The sequence below is a fragment of the Setaria italica genome, chromosome VII (genome assembly GCF_000263155.2).
Source record: "Setaria italica strain Yugu1 chromosome VII, Setaria_italica_v2.0, whole genome shotgun sequence".
Classification (NCBI taxonomy): Eukaryota; Viridiplantae; Streptophyta; class Magnoliopsida; order Poales; family Poaceae; genus Setaria; species Setaria italica.
In genome coordinates, this window is record NC_028456.1 from 28,135,135 (window position 1) to 28,153,743 (window position 18,609).

At 44.7% G+C, this 18,609-nt stretch overlaps 1 protein-coding gene across 5 annotated transcripts; it reads right to left on the reverse strand.

Annotated features, from left to right (window-relative positions):
• Window positions 1–9,554: 9,554 nt before the first annotated feature.
• LOC111257815 lies at window positions 9,555–13,095 on the reverse strand. Of its 5 annotated transcripts, XM_022827908.1 has the most exons (5): window positions 12,662–13,095; window positions 12,363–12,454; window positions 12,202–12,261; window positions 10,626–10,661; window positions 9,555–10,409 (listed from the first exon to the last, which is right to left on the reverse strand). In XM_022827908.1, the coding sequence occupies exons 1-5, from the start codon at window positions 12,852–12,854 to the stop codon at window positions 10,395–10,397; spliced, it is 396 nt and encodes a 131-aa protein (XP_022683643.1). In that variant the 5' UTR covers window positions 12,855–13,095; the 3' UTR covers window positions 9,555–10,394. The 5 variants fall into 5 exon arrangements, 2 of the variants coding, with proteins under 2 accessions (XP_022683643.1, XP_022683644.1); XR_002678370.1 differs by having other exon boundaries at window positions 9,555–12,099; window positions 12,559–13,095; XR_002678372.1 differs by having other exon boundaries at window positions 10,626–12,261; window positions 12,559–13,095.
• Between the last annotated feature and the right edge of the window lie 5,514 nt (window positions 13,096–18,609).

The following is an 18,609-nucleotide window of genomic DNA, read 5'->3' on the forward strand; positions in this document are numbered from 1 at the left end:
GGCGCGCGAAAAATTTCTTGGGCAAGGAAGCTGTAGCAATCTTTACAGACATTAAGTACAGACACTTGCAGTCTTTCCAAGTGAAGATTCTTGCAATATACGTGAGAAAGTTCAAATGCATGAGACAATCTTGCACAATAATTTAGACTACATGTGCACATACTTGCAATATTAGTGAGAAAGTTCAAATGCATGAGACCATCATGCACGATAATTCAGACTACATGCGACAAAGAACATGAACCAAATTCATGGAATTCGTGCTCAGATTCAGTAAAGAACATACAGGGAGCTCGTGATACGAAACACCGTATCTCAAGATTTTGCATTCAAAATTTACAGTACAGAAGACAGAACTAGTTCTAGATCAAAACATCTATAGATACAAAAGGGCTCTAAAACAGTAGCAGAAAATGACAAATAAATAGGGTGTGCCCACTTAAGTCTCACTAACCTTGTCCAGTTTTTAAATTAGTACGGTGCAATTTGTTACTGCACTTCCTTAGAAGTCATACCAGCATTATACAAACTAAATAGTAAACACATCAGGTTCCCCCAAACTGAATGTGCAGCGATTGAATCCCTGGGCATTTTCTGGGGACTGGACAAAGCTTGGGAAATAATGGCAGTGGCCTCGATGTACCTTATTGATGCAGTGTGATACAGAATTGCCCTCACTTCTGCTAAGGCTCTTGTACCAGACTTGGTAACACACTTAACAATGCACTTGTTCCAACAGTCCGCAAAACCAACACTCGTTACAGTTAGCGTTACAGAAAATAATTAAGTACCTAACAACATACATTTTTTTTCTTTTTCCTTTTTCCCCCTGGAAAGACCGACAACTGAGCAAACATGGATTAAACAAGTGCCTAAGACTGGAAAATCTTAGTAACATTCAAGCATAGTGGTTCACATACATCGCCTTCAAATTAAAGAATGATGACAAGCAAGACATTGCTTTAAAATTTAGGGCCTTTAAATCAAGTGCCCCACATATTGGAGGCAGTGACGCCCAGGCGACGAGCCATGATGAGCAGGCAGCAGGCACCTCACCTTGAAGACCAACTGCACTGAGACGCTACTAATGTTTTCTCAATTACTAAGGTTATTATCTGAGACACTGTTTTAGAAAACGTCAGGCTAAGGTGCTGGCCAACTGGCAGCCTACGCTAGGTACCACCATGATGCCACCTGTCACTTACTGCAATACTTCTGAGCATATTTTTTAAAATCCATGACCTTAATCCAAATATGTTGTGGACTTGTGGTAGGAACAGATTATGAACTTCTTTGTCTAAAAATGTTCTTCTTCCTATTAATAAAAGCAGATGCAGAGATTATTTTGGCCCTTGGTTTGGGGTAAAAATCCAGTGGCATGGCATAGTAGACAATTAACTTTCAAATGGGATGCACTCCATTGATTGAAAGGGCTAAAAGTTTCCCTTTATTGTATTGCAGCAGAATGAAATGTACAATCTGACAGTGTTACAAAGTGGTGTATGCATACTTATTTATGAATCTTCAGATATAGCATCAAATCTTCAATTCAAAGAGCATTTACAATAATCTACTCCATACAATCTTGGAATTCACACAGCACCACAGAAATGTCACCACTCCTCTGGTTCACAAGATTTTCAAATTCACATGATTTTTGGGAATCACCAGTTACACCAAATCCAAAACAAACATGCATGCACGCAAGCAAAAAAATGATGAGACAATTCAAACGATGAACTCAATCAATTTAAAAAGCAAAAACTATTGCATCAAGTTGATCAAATCAGTTACCTAAATCAGCTTTCTGAACTGGCTACATGAGTTTGAAGATTCAACAGGCAAAAAAAACGATGCACTGCTGCCTTCTGTACTTCTGTAGTCATACAAGCAATCAACAGGCAGGACAACAAAAAATTATTCAAACCATGTTAAGAAAACTACAGAATAATTACCATGTTATTTTACTACAGAACAATAACCATGTCTTTTATCCTAGTTGCCAGCAGAAATATTGTACAGAACATTAGCTGAGAGAACAGAGGATATCGACTTCATTAAAGTTTCAAAAATTAAGATTAATCTTCAGATACAAATTATTAATCAGTCATCCAGTACACATTGCTGACCTGCATTCCACATTATAATGCCAAAACATGGAAGATGAATAACCAACACTGAAATAGAGTAAAACAGGATCATCAGAATTCCCATGTTGCATGTGGAAGAGGGAAAATGGCCGAGTCTACAAAATTAAAAAAATAGCATCAATCTGAAGGAGAGAAAAATAAATAAGTATTGTTAACAAGAGAAACAGAAACTACATGAAAACCAACTTTTATCAGATGGAAAAGGTTCCCAAGGCATCCATGAGCTGTAAAGAACTGCCTTTTGAACGTCTCATACTCTCATATTTACTTGATTACTTACAGTATAAACCTAACAGGTGGGTTAACAAAGCATGGTAAATAAGTTGGATATCATGCGAACCAGAGCAACTATCTAAAACAAGTCCATAAGGATATTACATATTTGCAAAACAAATTAACAGCATGCATATATATTAATCTTATACACAGGTTTATAGAATTTAAATACACCTGACTCCCAACCTTAAACAAACAAGAAAATAAGATGTTGTGCATCACTGTCCAACTGATACACATGATTCTGCAAAACAAGTTGGGCTTGTCACAAAGACAAACAACGTAGTCATGTTTTCTGTTCAGTCTTCACCAGTGTTTTTCTGCGCTTCTGTTGGGAAGGAGGTTGGTCTACAGACCATGTCCAATTGGGTTCACGGAAGTGGCTAGCAGGCCAAATTTGAATAAGCATTTATCAAGAAAAGGCATTCTTAGGTATCTTTAGCGGTTGTATACTTGCATTACGGGAAGCAAAACACAAATCTCCTCCTGAAGGCAGCATAAAAGACCGAAAAAAAGGGTAACAAAGTTTCAAGGTTGACATCTTACTGTAAATCACATATTCGCACTTGTCATTTGTCAATATCGATCATAGCTGAATTCAAGAGCAACATCATGGCATTTTTTGGGTAAAAAGTTTGGGAAATCTTGCATCGTTTTGTCTTAGAACCATTCAGAAATAGGGCAAGAAAAGGGTAGAATTGTCCTCAATTTTTTCAACAAGATATTTGGGCTAGTAACAGTACATCATGCAAGGTATTTCAGAATTCAGGGTGTGAAAGTACACAAAACCACATCACATTCGATCGATTTTATATGTTTAACAGGAAAATTAATGCCACAGCATTCAGTTATATGATGGGGAGGAATTCATGCAAGTACTTCAGCTTGAAACAGGTCATGGATAGGAACATTCAGAAAAATTTATAAAAACATTATCATACAATTTCATTGCAGTACCCAACGGACTTCAGCTTTCAAAGGAAAGTAGTTTCATCACCTAAACAGGCATTGGAAAAGGCAAAATCCATATATAGTCAGTATTGAAATAACTGAAAATCTTAATAAATGAACTAGCATGTGGATTCATTCAAATTTGTGTTCATTGCATAGCATGTTTTCATGGAAGTAAGAGAAACTTGAGAGTTGCCTAACCCATTGCTTGCTGGCTAGTCAGCAGGAAAATGTCACATGGTGTGGTGTTCCCTTCGATTGCAGTCTAAGTAGTTAGTGCGAAAATGCTGCAAGGTGTATTATTCTCTTTGATTGCTTGCTAGGTAGTCAATGGGGAACCTGCAAGGTGTGCTATTCTCTTCAAACCTTCAAAGTAATTAATAATCAGGAGCAATGCCAACATAATTTTGCCAGAAACAGGCAATGCCTAAGTCATAATCCAACACGTGAGCTTCTCAACCAGCCAAAGGCCAAGTGCAGCAACCAGATCATACTGTTACATCGAACCACACTTTTTGTTCCAATTGGAACCAAATCGCTTGAAAAAACAGGAATCATCACCCTTTTTAGATAATGGAAAATATTCCAACTTCAAATCCCCCAGAAAGAGGCATCAGTCCGTGATTATTACAAGCACACTCAAAGTTTAAACCACACTGTATTTAACATAGTTAACTAATATGCAAGATGAAAGGCCATCCGTGGGATGCGAAAACAGCATGGCTCTAGACTCTAGAAGCTGGCATGCCTCGACAAGCCGCTCCCTTCGGTCGTCAATGTGCTGCAAAAGAGCCCAGAACCGAAGCCAATGTGTCCCCCTGAAAAGCACCTGCAAAAAAAAATTTGTCTGCAATTGTTAAACACAGTATCATTCCTTGTGAGCCAAATTGCCCAACATATAGCAGTGGCTCCTATCAATAACATTTCATTGTGCTTGTGTCCCATGCTTAGATATTGACGGCAGTTAGCACGCTAAATTGTGAACCGCAAGTGCACGGATCATCGTAGATTTTTCCTTAGAGTATTCCATTCAATGTTTATTAATCTGTGGATCGACAGCGAATTGACTAGGGTACTCTATCTAATCTAACGGATCTATCCTAATATGAAACATAGATTGCATATGAGAGTAGACTAGATGTAAAGATTAATGGTTTGAACAAGGGTAGATCACATCCACATATACATATAAGATAACACCACCAAAGGTAGAAAGAGCCTATCATCTTCTAGTTGTAGTTCTAGCCAGACAAGCAAGCACATCACGCATCTCATTCAAAGAAATCTTTAAACTACTACCTCCGGTCAACCTCCCAAAAACCCCCACCTTACACAAGCCAGATCCTATCACGGTCCTCTCTATCGACGCAGGCAGTCTAAGGGCACGAACACAAGGTGAACGTGTCTAGCTATCATGAAGGGTGAACATACTAGATCTAATCACCATGATTATATAAAGCATGCTATGTAGTCTAAACTAGCATTAGACTGAGGAACAAGCATATTCATGATAGAAAGAAAGCATAAAAGGAGACAACGAGTCGCTAATAGATCAGATGACATGAAGGACATTGTTCATATGATAGATGTATTTAGATCATCACCTATGAGTACATACCATTGATGATCACAACTAGCTCCTGAACTCCACCATGGCACAACCACGTAGGAAGGTCATGACGGTTAGGGTCGGCATAAGCCATCTCCTAGACAACTTCGAAAACTTGCAACGACCCTAAACTCCCTCTAGTGAATGTCCTTGGTTTCGTCGAGTTCTGGTGGATGGATCCCCATGCCAATATAATTTTAGGCATATTTATAGTCCGAAGGACCCGTGGTAGAAATTGGAAGGCAAGGGGAGCAAGTAAAGCCCCAAGCCGATCGCCCTAGCCCTTCCTTTTATCCCCTCGCACCTAATTTCATCGCCAAGTCTTCTCTGATGTTCTGGAAGCTTATTTTCACATGCATGTGGGCCTGACACGTTGATGGCTTTGGGATGAGGTTGATCCTTGATGTCTTTCCAAATCTCCGCTTGATTCTCCTTTGACCTTCTTTGATCGCGAGTGCATCTTGCCATATCCTTGCAAACTTAACCCTTAAGTAATCTTGGAGGAGTGTTTGCCAAATATGAGCATCGGAGGAGGCTAGAAGACCCCTAGCCGATCGGGTTGGGCTCCACCGGGCTGATCGGCCTAGGCTCTTTCTGAGCTTGCTAACCTTCATTTTTGATAGGTTTATTGCTCATTCAGGGTTTTATCCAAAAATATACTTTTAGTTTCAATTTCTTGCAAAAATAGAATATCTTCCAAAATACAATGCATATGCGAAAACGGAGTTATTTCAGGTGCCAAGTGGTAGGTTAGTATAAGAATATGTATGAAAACACCACTTAAATGGCACTAAAAGTGTGTCAATAATGAGTGTCAACATTAAGCCAACTAGTAAACAGATTGTCTGAGTTTACCAGTGGTGGTATACCTAACACAATGTGAATTGCACACTATAAAATTTTTGCATAATGACATTTGAAAAACAGATGTTGGATAGTTTCCTGCTTACTACAAAAACAGCAAGCTTTATTGCTGTTCCAATTCCTTCTAGCTAAATTATCTTTTGTGAGGATCACTTCCCTTTTAAGATACCACATTAAAATTTTTATCTTGAGAGGAATCTTTATACACAAAATTTCTTGTGTAGCTTTAATACCGTTATTGACAAGGTGTCTATACATTGAGTTAACTGTAAACTTCCCGTTCCTATGTAGATTCCACATAAATAAATCCATCTCCTCATTTAGATTAATATGTACAAGGCTTACGACAAGGTTATACCATTCGGTTAACTTATCCCCAACCAAGGGTCTCCTAAAGGAGACATTAAGTGGGTTAGAGCTAAGCACCTCCGCAACAATTGCATGCTTTCGCCGTACAATATTAAATAGATTAGGGAACTGATCCTTTAGCTTCTGGTGCCTAACCATTTATCTTCCCAAAATCTAATTTGGTTACCGCTAGCTAGTTTGAACCTTCCTAGATTTAGGAATTGGTCTTTTACTTCCATCAGACTTAACCAGAAATGTGAATCCCGTGATTTTTTACTTGTTTAGCTTAAAGTTTTATTCTTTAGATATTTTTTTCTAATCAAATCTTGCCACAATCCTTCTTCGATACACAATTTATCAAGCCAATATTCCGTTTGACCAACCTATTTCTTTTTATGTTGGCCATTCTGCCGAAAGAACCTTGACTATAGTATTCAATTTTTTTAAGGACTCCCCTTGGAACCTCAAAAAAACATAGCAATATAGGTAGACTAGAGAGAACCAAATTTATTAGGACTAAACACACCCTGTAGATAGGAGTTTTCCTTTCCAGCCCCTCAATCTTTTTTCTATTATGTTACCTACCAATATTTGTTTGACAACTTTCTATAATGCATTGGGATTCCTAAATAGCGAAAAGGATAAGAACCTATTTTACAACTGAATATTTGCGAATATTGAGTTTCCCCATCCCTCGCATCCCCAAAGAAGAATATTTCACTTTTGTAAAATTAATTTTAAGACTAGATAATTGTTCGAAAAGCACAAAGGATAAGTTTCATGTTCTTTGCCTATTCGATATCATGGTCCATAAAAATAACTGTATCATCTGCGTATTGGAGGATAGATAATCCGTTGTCAATTAAATTTGGCACCACCCCTTTCACTTGACCATCCTCTTTGACTCTTTCTATGATGATTGCCAACATATCCACTACGATATTAAAAAGTATTGGGATAGTGGATCACCTCCCTTTTTAGTTTGAAAGTATGGTCCAACTTGATCATTCACCTTTATCCCCACGTTCCCTCCTTGTACAAAAGATTTAACCCACTCGCACCACTTTAGGTCAAAATCTTTCTCTAAGAGTTTGTTGTAAAAAAATCCTAATTAACTTTGTCATATACTTTTTTAAAGTCTATCTTGAATATTAGTCCATTTTATTTTTTTTTGTGTGAAGTTCATGAATTGTTTCATGAAGGATCACCGCCCCCTCCATAATGTTTCTTCCAAGCAAAAAGTTGTTTGTGTTGGTTTAATAATTCTTTGGGCAACCTTTGTAATCATGTTAGTGGCTACCTTAGTGAAGATTTTGAAGCTCATATTCAACAAACAGATAGTTCTGTACTGTTGAATTTGCTTTGCATCTGTACTTTTAAGTAGTAAGATAATTGTTCCAAAATTGAGGGAGCGAAGTGGCAATGAGCTCTTATGGAATTTCTCAAACAGAGCCATCAAATCTCCTTTTAATACATTCTAGAATACTAGGTAGAACTCTGGTGGGAAACCATCTGATCCGGGAGCAGTATTATTTTTCATTTGTACCTCGCTTTCAGAAAAGGTTGCAACCAGAAACTCATTTTCCCCTGTTGAAATTTGAGGAATATCATCACGGAACGACTCGTCCGTATACACAAAGTCGTTTTCCAACGGCCGAACAAATTTTTATAATACTTGGTGATATATCTTTTAAGTCCTCCTGTTCAAGTTGGAAGATTCGAGTTTTTCTGTGCTTACCGTTTGCCACTAACGAAGTATTTTGTACAATGCTAATTACGGTTATACGATGCGCAGATCGAGAATCGGAGAAACAAATACCGATGCACTCAGAACGTAAAAGGACCAACTGAAACCCTACCGTGGGAAAATCCAGCGGAGATGCGCAGTAACAAGTAACAACCTGATCAAAAGGGAGAGGGGCGGAATTGCGGAAGGGTTTCGCCATTTACCTCGAGGAGCTCATGCGCGTAGGCCTGCGCGAAGTGTGTCCTGAGCATCTCCATGGGTCTGCTCCGGCGACGCGGGCGCCGATGGCGACGAGTCCATCCATGCCGCCGCCGGCGGGGCTTCCCCTCTGCGCTCCCTCTTCTCCGCCATGCCGGTGGTCTCGCCTCGTCGCTGTGGGCCGAAATCCCATCAAGGCCTATCTTCTTCAGCCATTGTTGGGCCGTATGGGCTGCAAACGAAAAGAGAGATCATGGGCCGTACGACGAAGTACATAGACCGACACGGCGCGCGTAGCACGACAGCGACGGCGTCGCGTCCGTGTCAACCGGGGACAGCGATGGAACGGGACGAATCGAACTGGTAGCCCTTGGACGCTACCCTCTGGAGAGAATGTCGCGATGCTATCGGCGGCGAGCTCGAAACTGCGCTGCTCCGGCCGTGTCAAATCTTGGCCCCTGCCTAGCTCCGCTACATCCTTGGCGCGGACAGCGAAGGGTGTCGCCGCTTTTCCCCGCCAAGGTCTCCGTCAGGATGGGGGGACGCCCTCGCGCCCATCCGCGACGCGCGATCCCCCGGCTGTGTCACATGACCCTCGGATCGAACGGCACTAGCAGGTGACTAGGAGCGCTTCCGATCGAGCTCGACGCCGCGCTTGCATCCGCGCGCGACGTCGCGGTCGCACTTAACTCCCTGTCGCTGCCTGAAAACTAGGTGCCCGACTGCCTGCAGTAGTACGCGCGCACCCGTCGCTCTCACGGCCAGCGACCGCATGGCATGATCCCGTGCCGCTCGATCGCTAGCTCCATGGGCCGGCGCTGCTGGGGCAGTAACATAATCATAATCATCTATCGCTTGATCAAGCCGCGCCGCGGCAGCATCAGCGGGGAGCGTCGTGGATGCTAGCGACTGGCGAGGCAACAAGTACACGGGGGCCACAGCCCACAGGAGAGAAGCGGATCTTGGGACGGACGGACGGACCGGTGGGCGACGCCGCCGACACTGTTGCCGCGCGCGGCGCCTGGCCTGGTGGCCATGCGCGCGCGGGGCATGCAAAAGCCTGCGGCGCGGCGCCCTTGTGTGGCCTGCGAAACAGCTCAAAAGCGGCCGGATTTAATAGAAAAGGGGAGGGGGAAGGTAGAGGGAGGACGGAGGAGGCGGCAAAGGGGGGAGCGATCAGGCAGGCGAGGCGCCTGTTCTGTTCACTAGTGGGCGCCGCCATCATTGGGTGAATGTAATTCATTGCACGCGTCGTGAAAGGTAGCTGGTGAATAGTTTTTTAAAGAGAAAAACGATTTCCAACTGTCAATAGTCTTTTGAAAGGAAAAAATAATGATCAGCTCGCCATTCATTTTTAACTTTTTATTCGTGCCATCTGGACTATAATCCGTAATCATCTCACCAAAGCAAATCATGAAAAAGTTAATACTATAAATACATTATACATTTTGCAATTTGTGACTTTGGTCCATTAAAACTTACACAGCTTCCCGCAGAAAGAAAAAAGAATCACTCACATAGCTCATTTGCTATGCACTACTGAGATTACACAACCAATCTACACAGAATTTGTAACAGAACCACAAAAGCAAATCATCACCCTATAGATCGCTAGTCAATTACTTTATCCTCAAATGGACAATAATAATTCAACATGCTCTACTTGCAACCTGAATACACAGAAAAAGAATGATGCAGAAGAAAAAGGAAGACACGATTTGTTTCAAAGCATGTAGATATGATCTCAAAAGTAACACAAATTATTACTTCATCTTCAAGGAAATTTCACACACAACTTGATATAATCTGACACAGGGAATGAGCACCTTGATTTACAGTCTCTTGCTTCTGATCATCATGAATGTCTTGACACAATCACCAGTTCAGTGCGCTTGCTGAATGAGAATGCTTTTATTGCCCAGCTTAGGTTCTAGTTAGAATGTTTTGCATCACGTGCTACTAAACTATTTATTTAAACCACGTTGACATGTGTGTAGCAGTGTACATTAGTATTATGCAAGCAGTTAAGTGTTGTAATCGTAGTATGGAAGTTTAGTTTTATCTATCTCTGAACTGTCACCAGCATTGTCAACCAGTATCATATATGATATATACCTCGTGAAGCAAGGGTTCAATGGACCAAAATTTGTTACACACCTAGCTCACACTCATATCCATAGGAACTGATTTGGAAACAGATTCTTGAAGATATTCTTGATCAGCATCTATTAGTGACTTGGATATAAATACTTCAAGACCAATAATGCTGCAAAACTCATTTCAAAATTTCAGTGATACTTGGTATGAGACATATTAATCTGTAATCGGAACATATTCTGGAAATTCGCAAATACATATCTAAACATGGTATTGGTTAGGGATAAACGATAACAAAATGAATTCCATAGATATAAACAAAACCTCAGAAATAAACATGGAAAATAGATGGTTCAAAGAACATATTATCAAACACGGCACATACCTTTAGGGAAGCTGTCCACCAGCAGCCCAGTGTCAGCTGTAAGCACAAAAGAAGCTCATCAGAAAAAGATTTGATGAACAATATGTCACCCAGTTTAGCCTTAGTATATATGGACATAAAGTTGGTGAGTGGTTAATAATTTCAGTTGTGCATAAAACAATCAAAGAGCAAAAAATCCAGGAACCACCATAATAGCAGGCAAGCAGTGTATGTTAATGCTCTCTTATATTCATAAAACACCATTTTGTTGGGATGGTCATTTGCAACAAATAAGTTCTTTATTAAATTATATTTCCAAATCATCATACAGGAGCTATTTTGGTGCAACAACTATCGATGATACTACTTCCATTATGTCAACACTCAGCAAGAAATGTCAATTCATTTACTTTCATCCATTCCCAATTTTAAATCAAATAAATTCTGCTGCCAATTATTGCAACAGTAAATATAAAAAACTATATTTTCATAATCTGATGTGGATGATACATAATAAATGCTTTACAATGTTTTAAGGACCCTTTCACTTAACATCTCAGCTAATAAAAGAGATAACTATGGTGTTTAGAAGTAAGTCAAGAAGAAATAGTTCCATTACTTGCAGAATGATGTCTTTGCAGAGCTTACCCGTTTATATCTAAAGGATGCAATTAAGTGGACATAAACAAAATGAGATCCATAATCCTTTGTGTAAAAATTATGTACCCACATATATAAATGCTTTCATTGGACAAAATGGGTTGATCTTCAAACTACCAATGGATGCACATGTCCAGTCAAAATTCTATGTCAAGTAAGAATGCAGAGCTGAATTTGAAAGTGAGTGAAGTGGCTACTAAAAAAAATGGGTGCAGTACTGATTACTGAACATTCATGTTTGATTCAAATCTTTGATCTGGACAGTTTGCCATTGAACTCTGCACGTTTTCATTAACCAATTTTCAGAACGTGTCATTTAACTGGTTGTTCCAACTTCCAATTGAGATATATTAACCATCACATGAGCACATTACAACTATTGATTAGGAGAGTGTTGATAATTAGACTTGGCTACCTATGTTTCCCGTGTTCCTCACACAAAATGTAATGTGCTAAAATTTCAGACCTGATAGATAGAAAAACAATTCATGTGGAGAAAAAAAATGATGTGCTAATTACAACAGGAGCATATGGATATTATCATGATCATAACACTTATTATTTTAATAGCCAATATTACTATCTTTGAGGGATTTTCGCACATAATTTGGTATAACGCCATATGCAGAAGCAGTAATCTTATCTAGCATATGCGCTTACTGGTTCGACCACCAGCTGACCTTGGTTCATGAAGCCAAGAGTTATATGAGGTATATACATTAAAAATCATTCGAAAGAGACGTATTGGGATCTGGTGGCATACTTATTTAACATGAGTCAGATAAAGCCATAAAGGTGAGGAACAGATTGAGGGAGAACATTTCAAACAGGTGAGCTGCCACAATTTGTACAGACAATCCGATATTTAGGGAACCAAGATGTAAAGGGATCAAACTGAAAAACAATAATGGAAGTTGTAGAACCAAAATAGACTCACCGAACAGCTCCTAACCCAAATCCATGGCAATTTTGCAAGGGGATTCATGAAGAATCTTTGCTGCGGATCAAAAATGGAAGGAGCAGACTGGTATGAGGTTTTTGTGATATTCAGTTGCTAAATCTGAAGAAAAAAACCTAACAATTCGGTGAGCACCTTACCTTGGAGGCATTTCCTCGAGCGGTTGTTGGGCGTTGTTCATGTTGACACCCACTCCGGCTATTGGGTTGGTGGTTCAAAGAATTGAGAATGGCTGCACAGTAAATTTCCAAACGACAAAATCTTAACAGCAGAGAATCACCAAGACCTTGCGCCAAATCAATCAACGGAAGAAACCTATTTTTCAACTGAGCAGACCTTGCGCAAGGAAGGAAGGCAATCCATGATCCATCACAGCCTCCACACAACAAATCACATTAGGAATGGCGGATGCAAGGAGAGGAGGAGAGGAATTGCGCACACGATTCTGATGGCCGCCTGATTGGCACAGATTCGGATCGAAGACCAAGGACTCCAAGGGATGGTGGGCGAACCGGCTGAGCGTCAGTCGAAGGCGAGGCGACAGGGGAAGAAAGGAACGCAGACTGCAGACACCTCGCCGACGTACAGGGAAAACAAATGCCAGGCCGTCGTCCGCGGCACGCAAGCTCCATCTAAAAGGAAGAAGCCCATACCTCAGCGCGGCGGCGACGCAAGCAGCAGAGGAGGAGAGGCCCACGCGCGCACGGAAGGACCGGTCACCCACGTCCGGCGACCGGGCAATGACGCAACGGCGGCGGCGGGGGTGGGAGCGGGGACCTTACTGGGGGAGGTCGCATCCGGTCGCAAGGGGACGCGACACCATCCCCTTGCGATCGTGCGGCGCGCGGCGTAGGGGTGACGTGTCGAGGCCCTCCTTGGGCGCCTCCGCTCCAACATTGGAGGATTCTAATGAAAGCAACGGCCCATGCATGGGGGCTCTGCTGCTGACTGCGCCTGCGCCCATCTCCTGATTGCTGGCTGCGCGGCATGCATGCCCCCGAGCGTCGCCCGTAACGTGTAACCATGCCCCGGCAACGTGGGCATGTTTGGTTGCAGCCTAGTTTGCCTGGATAGATCGTCGCCTGTGATATGTTTGGTTTGAATTTTGGATAGCTGCCTATACCAGGCAGTTGCTTCCTCAACCCAGCTTTTCTACCTGTTGCTTGAGCTCTAATTACTGTTATTTCTCGATTTTTGTGCACCAGGCAGCTGCTTCCTCCACCAGGCCAACAAAAACAAGTGCCTGGGCGTTGCTAGTTGCTGCCTGAGCTTTAATTAGTGTCATTACTCAATGCTTACTTCAGGCTCCAACCAAACGGTTCACTCTACCACTGCCTGACCATGCAAAATGGGACACGTTCGCAGACAACTTGCTGCCTGAGCTTTAATTAGTGTCATTACTCGATGCTTACTCCAGACTCCAACCAAACAGTTCATTTTACCACCTGCCTGACCATGCAAAATGGGACACAGGCAACTTGCAGGCAGCATATGCTCCGAGGCAAATCATCCGAACATGCCCTGTGTACGTGCGAGTGCTTCGCTTCGCGCGGCTGCGCCCGTCGCCTGCGCGCCTGAAACCTGATGGCTGGTGCTGGAGCAAAAGTTCCTGCGCGTGCAGATGCAGAGCGTGCTTTTTTATTGCTGGATGGATCGATGCGTATGGCCATGCATGGTGTTTTTTTTCTCGTTTGGTTCAGAACTTTTTCGTCCCTGAGGATCGGATGTGCTGCCGGACCTGGACAGGGAAGAAGTAGGTGATGTACATTTTGAGTTTTTGACGACGAAATAAAATTGAATGCAGGAGTATGCAGTGGCACATACTACAGACATGGAGTATGATGTAGTGGCCCATATGCGCATGGACCGAGACTCTACCCCGACCCAGGCTGTGCGCTGGAAATATTTCTTTCGTCTTTTGCGTGCTCCAATAATTTCCTGACGAGGAGAGGAGAGATAGGACGAGGACCACTGCCTCCGACTGCTCCGGGCCGGCCCCACGTGTCAGGACCAGGCTAGTCTTTCGAATATGGGCCCTTTTCTCCAGCTACGATCTCGCTTTGAGCCTCCCCCTCCCCGTCTTTCTGCCGAGCCGTCATTTTCGCAGCTGAATCTGTTGCCAACTGTACTAAATTTCATCTCTCCCCAGTCCCTTTCTTGAACACCAGAAATATAGGACTTGTTTGGATCTGTAAGATAAATTTTAATTCTGCACTTTTAGCTCAAAATTAGCTCTGGAGATCCAAACAGGTGGGCAAAAAGGGACCAAGAACTAAACTTTGGACTAAAATTTTTAGCCTCCAAAGAGGCCCTAAAAGGGGCTAAAAGTGCTCCTGGATGCCACTTTCCTCTCCTTACCCCCTTCTCTCTCCTCCCCGCACTCTCTCTTTCTGCACTCTCTCTCCCTCCCCGCATGCTCCGCCCAGCCTCGCCTCCTTCGCCCGACGCCGCCGCCTCGCCGGCCCCGCCACCTCCGCCTCGCCTCGCCGGCCCCGCCGCCTCCGCTCGACCTCACGGCGCCGCCACCTCCTCCTCCACCTCCGCCTTGCTCCCGCCGCCGCCGGCCACCTCCTCCTCCGCCTCCGCCTTGCCGCCCCCCCCCCCTCGCCGCCACCGCCGGGCACCTCCTTCTCCACCTCTGCCTCGCCCCCGCCGCCACCTCCTCTGCCGCTGCCTCGACCCCGCCGCCGCCAGCCTCGATGCCGCCGGCCGTCGGATCTGGGGGCCATCGGGCGGCGCAGGAGGAGGACGAGGAGGGAAGGCCACCGTGGTAGCGCTGTACTCTCTCCACGTCTCGGTTGATGGCGAGCTCACGTTGGCCGTCGGTGACACCGCGTGGCCGCCCGCGTCCGGGGGGGCTCCTCCCTCGCCGTCGAGGACTCCGCCATGTGGGTCACCATCGACAGCGAGAAGGCACTCCAGGTGCGCCTCCCCTCTCGCCCGAGGTCTCCTCCGGCGCCGTCGGCGCAGTCCCTGGGCGGCGGCACCTCCATCCCTTCGCGCCCTTCTCCCGCTCCGACAAGCTGGGCTGCATCACCGATTGGACGCGCAATCCGGTAGAGGCGGGGGAGAAGTGGGGACACGAGGGAGAAAATGGGGGCGAGCGAGCGAGAACGACGAAGAAGCTGGAGAAGATGCTCGGGCTCTAGAGAGAGAAATGGGTGAGGGTAAATCAGTCTTTGTTTGTCGAAAAATTAAAGTTTAGCTCATGGATCCAAACAGGTGAACAGAACTAAAATTTAAAGGCTAAAGTTTAGAAGCTAAAATATAGCTCATGAACGAGTAATCCAAACCCCACCGTAACCTTGCCGCCGCAAAGCTCGATCGGCAGCTGAGCTGAGCTGAGCTGTGCTGCACGCGTTCGTTCGTTATCCGCTCCCCGCGCGCCCGTCCGCGGCAAAAAGTTCCCTGAAACTTTCCAACTCCGTAGTCCGTAGCTTTTTACCGCACTGCACGGACACAGGCACACAGCAGCAGGCCAGGCAGCACAGCACTCGATCGGGAGCCCGGACTCGGCGTGGTCGAAGGCGACGCGCGGGCGCGGCCGCCATCATATCGAGCGCCGTGCGCGGTGGTGCGCTCCGAATCCTCTTTTGGATTTATTCAGGTTTATTCTTCGTTAAAATACAATTAATCAATAAATTACAAAGGTTCATTTCAATGCTAAGAGTGAAGTGTATATGCGGTAGCATGCAGAATATAAAGTCATGCAATTGCTGGTTTGATTAATGTGCATGTAACACAAGCCATAAGGTGCATGCAAATGCGTTGGCAGCATTGGAGTTTTTTTGGTGCATGTGTTGCAAGCCATGAGGTACATGCAAGGTTGATGCACTAAGGGGGTGTTGGGATACCAAAGGCTAAACTTTAGCACTGTCACGTCGGATGTTCGGATGCTAATTAGGAGGATTAAACATGAGCTAATTACAAAACTAATAGCAGAACCCCTAGGCTAAATCACGAGACGAATCTATTAAGCCTAATTAATCCATCATTAGCGAATGGTTACTGTAGCACAACATTGTCAAATCATGAACTAATTAGGCTTAATAGATTCGTCTCACGATTTAGCCTAGAGGTTGTGCAATTAGTTTTGTAATTAAACTACGTTTAATACTCCTAATTAGTGTCCAAAATACGATGTGACAGGGGCTAAAATTTAGCCCCTGTCTTCCAAACACCCCCTAAGTACTAATCGCTTCCGTTGCAAAAGTGAAAAGCCATGCAGTCTTCCTGCGTTTCTTATAAAGAATGGTGCTTGACCTTAGAAAAAAACAGACTTCCACTTTTAGGTAGTTGCTGCATTCAGTCTGTATCCTCATCTCGGCACTCGCGTGCACTAGTGTTGGGAGGGCAGGCCTCCGAACTGCAGCTTCTACATCGAAAGTGAAGGCGGGGGTTTGGTTCCACAGACTTATTTTTAGTACCCGTCACATCGAATGTTTAGATACTAATTAGGAGTATTAAACGTAGACTATTTACAAAATCCATTACATAAGTGGAGGCTAAACGGCGAGACGAATCTATTAAGCCTAATTAGTCCATGATTTGACAATGTGTTGCTACAGTATTAAACATAGACTATTTAGGGAGCGTATCTGCGTGAATGCTCGTTGCGCACCTCTTCTTACTTACAGTGAACATCTGCACAGCATCAACTTTGATCGACTACATCGAATAGACTCGAAATGTCCAGTAACAACGTATTTGGTGCCTCTGCACTGGCCCCGCTGCATGGTACCCTCTCACGAACTTTGTGTTTCATTATTTGTTTTTTATTATTTCCATCATATACTTTATGTTCATTGCTATAGATACAAATGTTTATGCTCCTATTTATGGTCATATTTTATTTAATATTTGGAATTAAAATAAACTCCTCCCCTTCTCCGCATCGATCGACCTCGCCGTCCGGGCCTCCGGCCGGCCCTGACCGGCGCAGGCGTGTGCATGCATGCCGCGGGCGTGTTTGGCAGCGCTGGCTCTTTTGGTGGCCTGACAGGCACCGCGGCAGCGGCAGCGCCATGCGACTTTGTCTCTTGCACTGCCGTCGCATCAGCAACCGCTCGCTGCTCCCCGGTCGAGACTCGAGACTACCCCCTGCTGCTGGGCCGTACGTTTGGTAAAAGTTAAAGCTAGCGAGCTCGCAGCTACAGCGAGAGATAGTACTACGTACAGTCAGGTACATGTAAATGTAAAATCTACATGTGCTTTTACCTATCCGGGTCGATCGAGCAGCGGAGGCGGGCTACATGCATGCATCTCTTCTCCTACGTACGTGTACGGCCGGCGGTCTTTAGTTTTTTTTTTTTACCGAGACATAAACAAGTGCGCTAATTGGACACATCGACCAGACCAGGCCGCTGGATCCAGTCTTAATTTGGTTCAAGTACATGGCTTGACATGTGATCGCACTGCTGATAGATGCATGAGAGCTAGCACCTTCTTCCTCTCACTGATCAGCTAGCCACCGCCGCAAACTAATTATATTTGCATATACATTACCGACATGAGATAAAAATGCAAGAAGCATCATCAGATAAACACTACGACGGTTGACGCGGCGTGCCCTCAAGATACTCCGATACAATAATGCAAGAAGAAAGCATCATCAGGTTCCATATTGACCAATAACCTGCAGGTTCAGGTAATTCTTATGTAAAATGGATACTTATCCCTTATACCTAAAAACAGCCAAAAAAAACTACTCCAACTATATGGATTGCTATTTTCTAAGCTATGACCTAGATATACCGATCCATATGCCAATCCAACACTGTTTTGCTATTTTCTTCTCCGCACGCGGGAGAGCTCAACCACCAACGCGAGGAAGTTTCCATGCCGACCCGCCGCCTGCTCTATCGGCTCCGGCCGCCAGCACCTCGCCAGAAACCGTCGCCGACCACATCACCTGCACAGAGGCGCAACCACGAAGGTTCATCCTTACCTCCGGCGCTGAACGTCGCCACCGCCATGCTCCGGCCACCGGCGCGCCGCCGGCCACGGCCCCGCAACGCGCCTCCAACCGCGCCGCCAGACGCAACCCCGTGCAGCGCGGCCGGCCACGGCCCCGCTCCGCCGAATCGTCGTCCTCCCCGTCCCATGACGGCCGCCACCCTCCTTATCCTCCGCGGCTGCCCTCCATGGCGAAGAGGAGAGGCGAGGGGCGGGCCATCGGTGTGCCGCCAGAATCGTCGAGGTCAAGCCTTGCCGAGGGTGCGGGCGAGCTCCGCGGCGTGGGCGAGCTTGATCCCGTCCACCCAAGGCCGACGCCGCTCGAGACAAGGGTGCTGGAGCCCCTCTTCTTGAGCGAAGGTGGCTGGAGGCGGAGGGGATGTGGATCAGAGCGGAGATGGAGATATGGCTCGATTTGGGGGTGGAGGGTGG

Excerpts from the sequence above, each read along its gene's own strand:
- LOC111257815 (XM_022827908.1), bottom strand. The coding sequence starts at position 12,854 with ATGGAGCTTGCGTGCCGCGGACGACGGCCTGGCATTTGTTTTCCCTGT. Across the intron at positions 12,262-12,362 it reads CTCGAGGAAATGCCTCCAAG|CAAAGATTCTTCATGAATCC; the intron begins GTAAGGTGCTCA and ends TTTGATCCGCAG. Across the intron at positions 10,662-12,201 it reads TTTGGGTTAGGAGCTGTTCG|CTGACACTGGGCTGCTGGTG; the intron begins GTGAGTCTATTT and ends TTGTGCTTACAG.